Here is a 12170-nt window from a genome sequence, read left to right on the forward strand (position 1 = left end):
GCGTGCAATTGGCACACACGGCGCTCGTTAGACTCCGCAGTGGGTTCCTCTTTATTTGTTCCGTCCATCTCGCGAACCACCCCCCCCCCCCAAAAAAAATCAGTCAATGTGAATCGCTGCTGAACAGCGGGCGTGCGTTTGCATTGACGGGTTCACTGAGCGAGGCCGACACCGCCCTGCGAGGCGATCGCTAGCCGAGGTAAATGTCAGAGCCATTGTTCATTTTTTTACATCATTCTGAGATTAATCATTATTCGTACAAATAACTCATCGTGAGCTTTTGCAAGGGGTGGGGGAGCTGGGGAGGGTGAACTTTGTCGTATCGAATCATTTGATTGCTTGCCCACGTTCGCTTTTCACATTAATGAAATTAAAATTTGTACGAGTTAGTCTTTGGCAGACAGTTTGGAATTACGCTATATTATATGTACGCCGTCTCTCCACTACAACAACAAAAATGTCAGGCCTTTTTTTTGTAGTTCGATCTTCAAAAGGGCTCAGCCGTGGGTCGATGTTTCAATTTCATTCGACAGAATATTTGGCCATCGGTTGCCTGGATTACTCTTAGCATGAGATATGGCTTACATCAATCACATCAATCTTGCTGAGCAGAAAACAAAAATTCGCGAACAGATTCAAATCTTGATCTCATACACAGGCACCTCCACGGTCAAAGACAAATGGAACCAAACGGGAGACCCAGGAAAGGTTCAGATGTCACTTGCCAATGATGTTACTCATGATTGGAAATTGAACTGAGGCCACTGGATTGCTAAAATCATTGAGCGAGCGCATCGTCATTCTGGCTGTCGCCTCATGAGGCTGGTTGTAATTACCGGTGAAACGTCGTACCCGAATTGTTATTGTTGTGGGCTTACTCTGCAACACACACAGGTGTGCTGAACTAGTAACTAATTGGCATGTTTTGTTTAGGTGACAAACCTTACTAATTGGCTGTCAGGTGGTGGCGTATTTAACGACACGTATATTTAAGTGATCTAAACCAAAAACTTCTATTATGACGAAATCTCCAATTAGCACGGTTGGCTTCAGACGGTGCGAAAGTCGTTCAACATACCTACATAGACTGTTGGGGCAAGTGCTGTTAGCGATCACTGATGAAGGTCAGGATGGCACACGAAGTGGTGGATGATGGAGCCTTCACCACGCAAACCACCTTCATCTCCTCGGCACTGATGCTTATACGCACGACCTGACGCTCATTGACGGCTGACTAAACCTAGAGGAGGTCCAGAGCCGGTTGCGATAATCGCTACTGATTCATACCGTTGCCAGGAATCGAACTTAAGTTGCTAGGTTCCTGGTGCAGAACATCTTAACCACTGCCCATGTCACTCATTCCTAATGCACAGGGCAATGTAAGTGTAAAAAAGTGACATCTTATGCATATGGCCTTGAAGAGAGACGGAAAATATCCAGTGGCAAAACGGTTTTGCAATGAATTAATAAATAAACATGGCTTTTTTTGAAATACTGTACTTAGTGAGGTATGCTAACCTTAACGACGACAACTGCTTCAGCAATGTCGTTACTATTTCGTGGAATAAAATGGTCTTGCTATGCAAAATTGCTTTCAAATGAAAAACGTGGAGATCGTCACAAATATGTGTCTATCGGAGCACGTGACATTTTGTTTTGTGGCTGTGCAAATATGATAACGGTGACAATGTATGCAGTGGCATTATGGCACGTCAGCTTTTTAACACCGTATTCACACACTGTGTGAGCAAGGACGACCATTCACACATGTGCATGCATTCTGTGAAGCTTTAAAAAGCCTTTGTCCTCAGAAATATAAACGTGTTTAATTAATGTGTCATACCTGCTTTGACATATGTATCAGAAACATGGGTGCTGTCGCAAAAAAATAATGATAGAGACAAAGCTGATGAATTCTCAAAGAAACATGGAGATTTGCATTCTCGGAGTTATACTGAAATATAGGAAGAGTGACAATTTGATTCGAGAACATAGGCCATTTAAAGACATCATATTGTATGTATGTTGAACTTCTTTAGCAGAACCGTACTTAGCCGACCGTGCTAATCGGAGTTTACTGAGTGGCCGCGGCAGCTTTCCCTACCCGTCAGGTTTTTCTTTGTTCAAAACTAGTTCATGAAGCCTGTCTATGCCAGGAAACACTTTTCAACAAGTATAATAATTAACCTGATATGATTTTTATTTCAATTTTTACCTATGATCAGACACTAACAACCACTTCAAAAATGTTTATTTTTCCGAAAAAAAATTGTTGAATTGATTCAACTTCTTATATTTAAAGACGTACCCATCAGAAACCGCTCAATTTAAAGATTCCGTTCATTTTTTTATGAGAAAGAACACAAATGAACGAACTTAATATTTTATGAGTGGAAGCTCCTATCTTTCACCGTTTTCAAATTATAAAAATTTTAACATCATGAAATGCGTATTGTTTCTTTCAAAAACCCATTGTATCCAAAAACAATTAAAGATAGAACCAATGGCTTTCGCTTACATTTTATTTGCCATTTAACGTTCTGTCAAACGAAAAAAACGCAATCTTATATATTTGAATGTTTTTGAATGACACGCACAAATAGTTTCATGAGGATTTGGGTGCCTTAAAATGAAAAATCTCAGATTTTCTGATTGTTCCTGTTGTTTGTATCCTTAAAGCTACCTATGTACCAAATTTTAGCTTTCTACCTCTTCGGGAAGTGCCCTATAGGTTTTTGAGACATACACATGTAGTGTCAACGATTCCGAGACAGAGTTTCTAGGATGCACTTTCTTTATTAACAACTTCCACAGTCTCGTCCGCACATTCTCCACAGTAGCTTAGCCTAGCCTGTACACAACACTAGCCGCCTAACACTGACGGCACTGACTGAGATCGCCAACTACTTTCCTTCGTAGCGCAACATCTAGCGGAGACGTTTAGCGACGACGGCGACGAGACGACAGCGACGACGAGACGAGTCCATTCCCGGAACCGGCAGCCCTGAGCTCCCCGCTCTCGGCTCCTTTTATGCCCCCGGCGCAGCCCGGCTCCGCCCTGACCGCGCATCCCTTCTCGAACCCGCCAGCAAGTTCCAGGGGCCTCAAGACAGGGTCCTCTGTGACCATTGCCTCAGTTCCTCCTCTCTGCCCACACACCGTGCTCACACCCTCACCGGGGCGTGTATGCCGTCTGTCCACCCCAGTTGCCGCTGCTGTCCACCAGCCGGCGCTATTACACTACACATACAAACAGATTCAGACCTTTATATAGATAATGTAAAGGTTATCCTAAAAACAGCTGAAGAAAAGTTAACGACATGTCACCACGAGAAGCGATGATGGCCAGTGGGTGAGAACGATGCCAGGCTGGCATCCGAGGGAGGAGGGTACACAGCCGAGGAGATGGAGCGATGCGGTCGCTCGTGACATGTTACATCGCTGAAGCGTGAAGTAGACAATGAGGAGTTGATGCAATCCGTAACGTGATATCACGATGTGACGTCGCACATCATGACACTACTGGGATGCGTGCGCGCGGCATGTGACATGAATGCATTCACCAAGTTGGATTTTTGGTTTATTGCAACCTTTTATCTCTGAGTTTTGTACTATCCTTGAGTACATTTTCCAGTTTTAGTCTAATATAATAGCAACCCAACTTTATCATTACAATTTATGTATATTGAATCATCTTTACAAAGGTTATCCTGACCCAGACAGACAGCCAAGGCTAATGCGCTGACGAATCCAATTTTTATTGGAGCACATGAACAAATAGCAAACGTGGCATTATTGCTGAGTTTTGGGTGAGTTCTGAAAGCACGAATTCTGCCTGATGACGAAAGCTACACGTGACACCAAAAGCAAGGATAAATAACAAAGGATTACAAACTCCAAAAAAACATGGACCGCTTGCCTTCATACTGCCCCAAATATACATGTGAAAGCCGTGGCTGGGTGGGTCGGTGCGTGAACCTGCAATTCTCCGGTTCTCCGACAAATAAAATTGATGCTTAAACCACTTACAGCTGATTCCTCTCTTGGTCACTCTACGTAAACTAAACGCAAGAGAAGAGACGGACAATGCTGCATGATTAATTTGTGGCATGCTAAAACCTGAATGGTTTGGATTGCTGATTGTTATCGGGTGTGTTATGTTGTGTGACCTTAATTTTGCACCGCAAAATGTTGCATTGTCTTGTGCGCAGTCAGAACGATAGTCGCTGCAGGAGACTGATTCCACTGATTATTAACGATTCTTTATTCAAAGCATTTTGAATTCCGCGAAAAAATGTTCCCTGTGTTTATGAAGGATTATTGTTCCACCCGTAAAATGTCCACTTCAAATACAACAGTAACTAATTTGAAGACTCTGTTTACAACGGTAGCTTTATATATATATAAATACATATTTTAACAAGTATATAAAGTCAAAGAAACATGGTGCGCAACTTTCAGATGATGAGACAAACAGGTACAAGAATAGCAGCTCCCCCAGCTATCATCCAGGAAAAGAGAGAATACAGAAGAACAGCAAAGGAAGAGAAATGTTCCGCTGAGGAAGAGGTAGGAAAGAGAAAGGAAAAAAAGTGGCGGAAGGAAAAAAAATCGGAGCAAAACGGGGACACGACAGAGTAGAGGTCAATCAGGAACAGGTCAACAATGGGCGTCCGGATTTTCCAATACATCATGAACAAACAGCTCTTTATATACTTAGCAGTGCTACATATGGCATGCTAAGTTCAACTCTGTATATACACTCAGGTCGTGTAGTCTATTCACTGTGGACTGAACCCATTGACCCTCATTCGATTTCTAGCCGGAGCTAATATCTGTGGCGAGTGAAGATGCGGATGCCGAAAGATTGAGCGGAAGACGAAACAATATGAATACGTGTGGGACTGCGACCACGTACACCACCCCACGGCGCGTAACACTTGGCACTTCTCCAAACGAATATAAATGTTGCAGGTGGTGTTGTATCTTCAATTCACCAACCCTCAGACAATGCAATTGAATGGCTAACTCACTTCGAACATGAATCTCTCTTCATAGGGCACACAGAAAGCATAAGTGGCGAGGGATATCTCACCCAGTCGTGGCCACCCACGGCGTGAGCAGGCCTGCAACCCGCAGTGGCTTGATAAAGGACACTAAATCAAGATGTATTCTTTAATTATGCCGTATATTCAAAGGTTATACAATTAGAAGAAGCGTAAGGCATATGCACACGACATTATGTGTAAAAACATTCACGTGTTATTATAGTTTTACGTTAATACTATACGTATATATGGACAAGATGCAAAGGTCTTCCTTTTCTGGAATTCCTGTATATTGCGAATTTGCTTTCATATTGTCACTGAAATGTGCGCATGGAAATTTCCATTTATAATCACAAAAGGGCAACGTGGTATTCATGCCAGAAGACATGAAGTGAATCAAGCATAATACTAAGTTTTCCCCTATTATTTGGGTCTTTCGGTAAAGTCACGTAGATAGAAAAAAAACAATAACAATAAAATAATAAAAATTAAAATAAAGTGAATTAAAAAGTAATAAAAATATCACGACGTTTCGATCGAAACACAAGCAATCGTCATCAGGTGAAACAAACATATAGCGGGAGAGCTGCTGAAGCGGGATGTTATATAGGTTTGAGATGGGTTTAGCCCAAGGGTAAGTGGGTGGAGGCGAGAAATGGAATTTTCTTGTAAATGTAAGATCGGAGAGCTGATATTTCCCCATTTTTTCTGGCAGCAAAACAGGTTTTAAGATAGATTTGAAGTTTTCGTGACTGCAGGGATCCATACTGTTTGGTTCTTTCGGAAAAGTCACATAGGTGTAAAATAAAATAAATTAAATGACGACGTTTCGGGCGCAACACCAGCGTCCGTCATCAGGTGGGACAACCACAGCGTAGTGTGACGAGGGGGGGGGGTGAGAAATGTGACGTCACGTAAAAATGCGCAACTTTAAATAAATACAGAGAACACGTTCTACTTAATTAAATAGACTTTTTAATAAATGTTTTCTCCTACAACATCAGAGTGCAGCGACACATTAAATACACACTACAATGACAATAGTTTAAAGCGATTTGAAGCATGTTTTAGTTTGGGGGGGGGGGGCAGAGCTTTGTGACGTCATATTTGAGGGGGGTCTGACTTTTTGTGACGCCGTGTGACTAGGGGGGAAGGGGTCAAAATCGTCCAAAATCGCGTGACGTCATTTATGGACGGCCCCTAAAAGAGCAGCATCAACGACTCATCCTCTGCTGCAGTGATTAATAATATAGTGAGGGTTTATTTTACTGAAATAACCAATAATAAGTCGACAATTTAGACTACCAGTACGCTCACCCAGCTTAATAACCAGTCTACAGTCTACATTATAGACTGCCAGTACACTCACTCAACTTAATAACCAGGCTACAGTCTACATTATAGATTGCCAGTACACTCACCCAGCTTAATAACCAGGCTACAGTCTACATTATAGATTGCCAGTACACTCACCCAGCTTAATAACCAGGCTACAGTCTACATTATAGACTACCAGTACACTCACCAAACTTAATAACCAGGCTACATTATAGACTGCCAGTACACTCACCAAACTTAATAACCAGGCTACAGTCTACATTATAGATTGCCAGTACACTCACCAAACTTAATAACCAGGCTACAGTCTACATTATAGACTGCCAGTACACTCACCAAACTTAATAACCAGGCTACAGTCTACATTATAGATTGCCAGTACAATCACCAAACTTAATAACCAGGCTACAGTCTACATTATAGATTGCCAGTACACTCAAATAACCAGGCTACACTCGACATTATAGATTGCCAGTACACTCACCAGACTTAATAACCAGGCTACAGTCTACATTATAGACTACCAGCACACTCACCAAACTTAATAACCAGGCTACAGTCTACATTATAGACTGCCAGTACACTCACCAAACTTAATAACCAGGCTACAGTCTACATTATAGATTGCCAGTACACTCACCAAACTTAATAACCAGGCTACAGTCTACATTATAGACTGCCAGTACACTCACTCAGCTTAATAACCAGGCTACAGTCTACATTATAGACTGCCAGTACACTCAGCAAACTTAATAACCAGGCTACAGTCTACATTATAGACTGCCAGTACACTCACCAAACTTAATAACCAGGCTACAGTCTACATTATAGACTGCCAGTACACTCAGCAAACTTAATAACCAGGCTACAGTCGAGAGCAGGGGTCCCCAGCCCCCGGGCCACGGACCGGTACCGGTCCGCGGCCTGTTAGGAACCGGGCCGCACAGCAGCAGCAGCAGCAGGTGAGAGCGGTGAGTCCGCGCGTGGAACCCGCCCCCATTGTTTTATTATTGACCACTTCCGTCCGCGCATCTTTCCCGCATTGCGCACTCGTCTCAGTCACACAGTGTTGGTAAGCCCACCAGCTCTAACCACTAGTAGCCAAAATGAGTAAAAAACAAACGTCACTGGAGAGCTTCTATGAAAAGGGGGAAAGACTCAATGATGACCCCCCCCGTCCGTCCGTCCGTGAAAAAAATGTCTTCCACGAGACCGGTCCCTGGTTCCAAAAAGGTTGGGCACCGCTGCTCGAGATTATAGATTGCCAGTACGCTGACTCCGATTAAAAACCAGGCTAAAGTCTACATTAGTGGGGTTTTTTGTTTTGTATGATTTTTATTTTATTTTTAATCACTTGTTTATCATTATTTTTCTATCAACGTGACTTGACCGAAAGAACCAAAGAATAGTGTTTTTCTTTCTCCAATTACCCCCGTGGGATGATTTACCAGCGATCGAGACCAACGACTAACTAGCAACCAAAAGGAGCGAACGTGCCCGAGAGGAGGTCCACACGCTCGTGTGCAGGTGCGGTCGCTGCCATCGCGAGCAACGAACACAAGGGACCGAGCGCCGTCTGCAGAGACAGCAAAGTGAGGTCAGATCGTGCAGGTGCTCAGGTGAATTTCGATGTGAAGCTTCTTTCGTGACTGCAGGGATTCATCTTCTTGGTTCCTTCGGTAAAGTCACGCAGAATAGAAATAATAAAATAATAAAAATAAAACATTATAAAATTATTCTCACAACGTTTCGGCCACAACGCAAGCAGCCGTCCTCAGGTGGAGAACAGGTCTGTCGAGGAGACAGTCAGACTCTGTCTCCTCGACAGACCTGTTCTCCACCTGAGGACGGCCTGAGGACGGCTGCTTGCGTTGTGGCCGAAACGTCGTGATAATAATTTTATTATGTTTTATTTGTATCATTTTATTATTTCCATTCTCAGGTGAATTGTTAGATCCGCAGGATCGTGAGAGATGGCGGTGGCGGCTAGGGCGGCTTGGAACTTCATCCAGCTGTGGCTCGGTTAACTTTGGGATCGTGTTTTGTTGTTGTTTATATTCTTGTGTGGCGGGTGTGAAGGTGGCCTCCGACGGTATGCGCACTGCCCGATTGACTGCGCGTTCACGCAGTCAGAGACATTTGCTGCAGCCTGTTAACGAGGCTGCTTCACATTGTGAATGACACGAGCATCGCAAAGAGAACAACCATGCTCATCAGCGGTAAGTGTTTGACTCTTGATAAATGCAGTGGTTGTATTTATCTACGTCACTTTTATTTTTCTAAGTACTTATTTTTACGGAATTTGTAAAAAAGAAAAATCCTGATTGTGCTATTGGCATCATGTCATAAGACAGATGATCCAACCGGTGCAAACCTTCACGTGAGACAATGGCCCACGGAAGCATACATCATAGAGCTACCTCTGAAATTCCTTTCAGTGACTTCCGGTTGACCCAGCAGAGAAAACTAAACAAAAATGTACTTTTCCACATACTCTGTATATGTCACGCAATCTTGTAATTCTAAGAGCAAAATTCTAGACAAAAAACATATGCATAACCACATTTTACACAATGTTTTTCTTTGTGTGTGCTGACATTGAGATCTCGGTTTAATGTAATTTGGCTGAAACCTGGACTAGAACCCAGGATCTCCACAATTCTGACTCAGACCACTGAGCCACATCATCACCCGTCTCGGTGCATTCTATTCCCAATCTGTCATTGGCTTTGATTCCTTTACTCTGAGGAATCATTTGCAACAACTGAAGCGGGATAAGGGGCACGAATGCTGCTGACGCTTGGCTTAGCCTTTCAAGGACCACCTCGCAGAAAGAAAGGCACAAAGGGTAAGATTCGAGGACAATGTGGAAGTTATTGTTGGACAATGGCAAAGATGAGACCTAACGACACCCATTGCCATGACGTCCTTCAGCCATATATTCCATCAAGATCATGAATATCCTCAGATTGTGCATTGTTCACTGGTATAGAGGTACACACTTGGGGGTGATGGCGGTGGCAGTGCCTTTGCAATTGCGGCAACTAAACTCAGGAACTCCTTGCCCCTTCGAGGTCACGACTTCCGAGACACGACAATTAATCTTTGTTGATTTCCAACGTCTTTCTCACTTCTTGTTTTTCCCTTGGTTGATGTTAAACAGTTTTCCGCCTGTCCACGCATAGCGGCCCCGTGAACGATTGTTTAAGGGCGCGTCATAAAGGGAGATTATTTATTATTAATTATTAATGCAGGCAACAAGAAAGTTTAAGGAGAAAGATCACAAGCGGACGTAACGGTGAGATGATACGAATAGGCCGAGACGCACGGCCCATACTCCTTGGTTTTTTTTGGTAAAGTCACGTAGGTAAGAAATCAAATCAAATGAATGAAAACAACTAAATTAGCAGTAGGCCATGCTTTCCCACCTGATGACGGACGCTTGTGTTGCGCCCGAAACGTCGTGATTTAATGTAGTTGTGTTCATTTATTTTATTTTATTTTTACCTACGTGACTTTACCGAAAAAACCAAAGAGTATGAATCCTTGCAGTCCCGAAAGCTTCAAATCTAGAAGCACGACCCATTTGTGTTTAATCTGAACACGTGTGTTATTTTTTTTTATTAAAGTCACGTTTAAGTGTACGTACGTTTCCGCTGTTGCGCAATGCTAAGCGCGTTGGTCTTGCAACGGATAGGTCGCCTCTGTCCACCTAGCAGCTTAAATGGGTTCACCGCCACTTGGTGATCGGCGGGTAATGTCCGGTAGGGTAAAGTCTGGGTGCTGCCACCTCATCCAAGACATGTGACTGGTGTGGAAGAGTAGGCAAAGTACCCTCCGGAGGAGCTCTCCCCTGGGTGGTCAGCAGTATCGTGAGCAATAACTTTCAGGGCTGCACCTTTAACGTTTAATTGTGTGTGGGTGTTCATACTCGGAACTCTACCATGTTAGAAAGAATGCAAATGACACAGCAGCAAAAAACAAACTAAGAACAAGTGATTATTGAAATTAATCGCACCAATAAGTTACGAAAATTTATGGAATCGCTGCAGCGAGAATTGTTACATGTCTACCATTTACATCAGGTCTTTCGAAAATAGACGTCTAATCTACATTATGCCCATTAAATTAGTAACAGACGTTCAATATAACCGCATTAAAATACCTTATTTTAACTTCATATGATGTGTAAACAAAGAACTATTGTTTCCGCATGGTTAAGCTAATTCGGCTGCAATTCGACTAAATGTAACCGAATTGTACATCGTTCGAATAGGTCAGTAAGTTCATTTAAATGAATGTGGTATTTTGTCAAAAGAAATTATCACTCCGGGACATCACAGGGAGCCCTGTGGCATGGCAGATAGCTTTGCTCGCACTCCTTCAGATGTGTATTGAATCCGTGAGGCCGAGTGATCGGTCCCGGTCAATACAATTTATCAAGGACATCTGCGCTGAGGGATGTGGCACCACTGAATGTGACAGAAATATTAATGTGAATAAATATTACAGATGGCATTGCACGTGTAAGCGTTGTACTGTGCCTGCATTGTCAATAAAAGTGGTAAAGGTGGGCGGCTCACGATTGGCAGGATGTGAGTTCAAATCCTGGTCGGAGGGTTGACTCAGCCCATCCTATTGCCAGGGGTCGATAAAAACAGACGAGCACCACTTTGTAAATACATAAACAGTTGATTGTCTCATGGGTGTACTTGCCCCCGCCATAGGCACGATGAATTTCCACCGCTGGCTGGGAACTGTGCATGCAGAGGAATGCTTATTGAAGCAGAAAATCGCGCAATGATAAAGTATTTTCACATGTATAGGGTGCTTCAAAAAAATGCTATCACTTACGTGGGACTATCGTTTTTTTCATGGAAAAGGAACGGATAACAAATGTATGTTAATAGCTTAAAAAAGTCTCCACTCATTCGCCATCATTGTCAACACGTGCCTGGAATTTTCTCCAGGTGGTCCCCAGAGTCCGGAGGCAACAGATTTCTCGTGGTATTGTTGCAAATTCTCAGAAGTGTAAATGAAATAACCCTATTTGAAGCACCCTATACATACTAAGGATGCCGAAAGAAAGACCCCCCCACCTCTCTCCCCACTGGGGGAGACGCTCGAAGGACGTCCTCGAGGCAAAATACCCAGCGGCGATGGCGTTGGGTTGACCGGGGTGGTGCGTCTGGCCGAGTAGAGAGACCGGCGATCCGGGAGCCACAGTTGACGCCGCTGGCGGAGGACAGGGCAAGATGGAAGAGGGCCTTGGTGGAGTCGCTGACCCCGTGACCCAATTCAGTTTGGAAAAACGGACCGATATTGATATATACGGGGTGTTTTAAAAAGATGGACCCGATTTCAAAGCAGTACTGCTTTGAAATTGGGTCCATCTTTTCAAAAAGCAGTACTGCTTTGAAATTGGGTCCATCTTTTGAAAAGCAGTACTGCTTTGAAATTGGGTCCATCTTTTTAAAAGCAGTACTGCTTTGAAATTGGGTCCATCTTTTTAAAACACCCTTCATACATAATCACGGTCATGCTTTTAATGGCTGAGATTCACATCCTGGTGATGCGATGAATTGTCACAAATTACGTTCGCGATTTGGCCTCAGCGGTGGATTTATTGTGGTACATGTTATGATAAGCGTAGCTGCAGGGATCACACACACCCAATGCAATACAACTAAAGCAAATATTAGGAAAAAAACACCGATTCTTACGTACCCACCATTCTATGGAAGTATTGGAAGCTCAACAATCTATATTAATCATTGCATCGAT

The 12170-nt window shown here is 43.3% G+C and overlaps 1 protein-coding gene across 12 annotated transcripts in view; it reads left to right on the plus strand.

The window, feature by feature from the left end:
• LOC144946097 (leucine-rich repeat and transmembrane domain-containing protein 2-like) overlaps nt 1-12170 on the plus strand; it is a 53571-nt gene that overhangs the window by 30216 nt on the left and 11185 nt on the right. For 11 of the 12 annotated variants that reach the window (XM_078874808.1, XM_078874809.1, XM_078874798.1 and 8 more), the window contains one exon: nt 8466-8605. In XM_078874808.1, coding sequence (XP_078730934.1) covers nt 8593-8605 — 13 coding nt within the window. In that variant the 5' untranslated portion in view covers nt 8466-8592. Of the gene's footprint in view, nt 1-7193; nt 8006-8465; nt 8606-12170 lie in introns of those variants that run through there. The other variant, XM_078874806.1, reaches the window with a different exon arrangement.

Source organism: Lampetra fluviatilis, chromosome 40, assembly GCF_964198595.1.
Source record: "Lampetra fluviatilis chromosome 40, kcLamFluv1.1, whole genome shotgun sequence".
Classification (NCBI taxonomy): Eukaryota; Metazoa; Chordata; class Hyperoartia; order Petromyzontiformes; family Petromyzontidae; genus Lampetra; species Lampetra fluviatilis.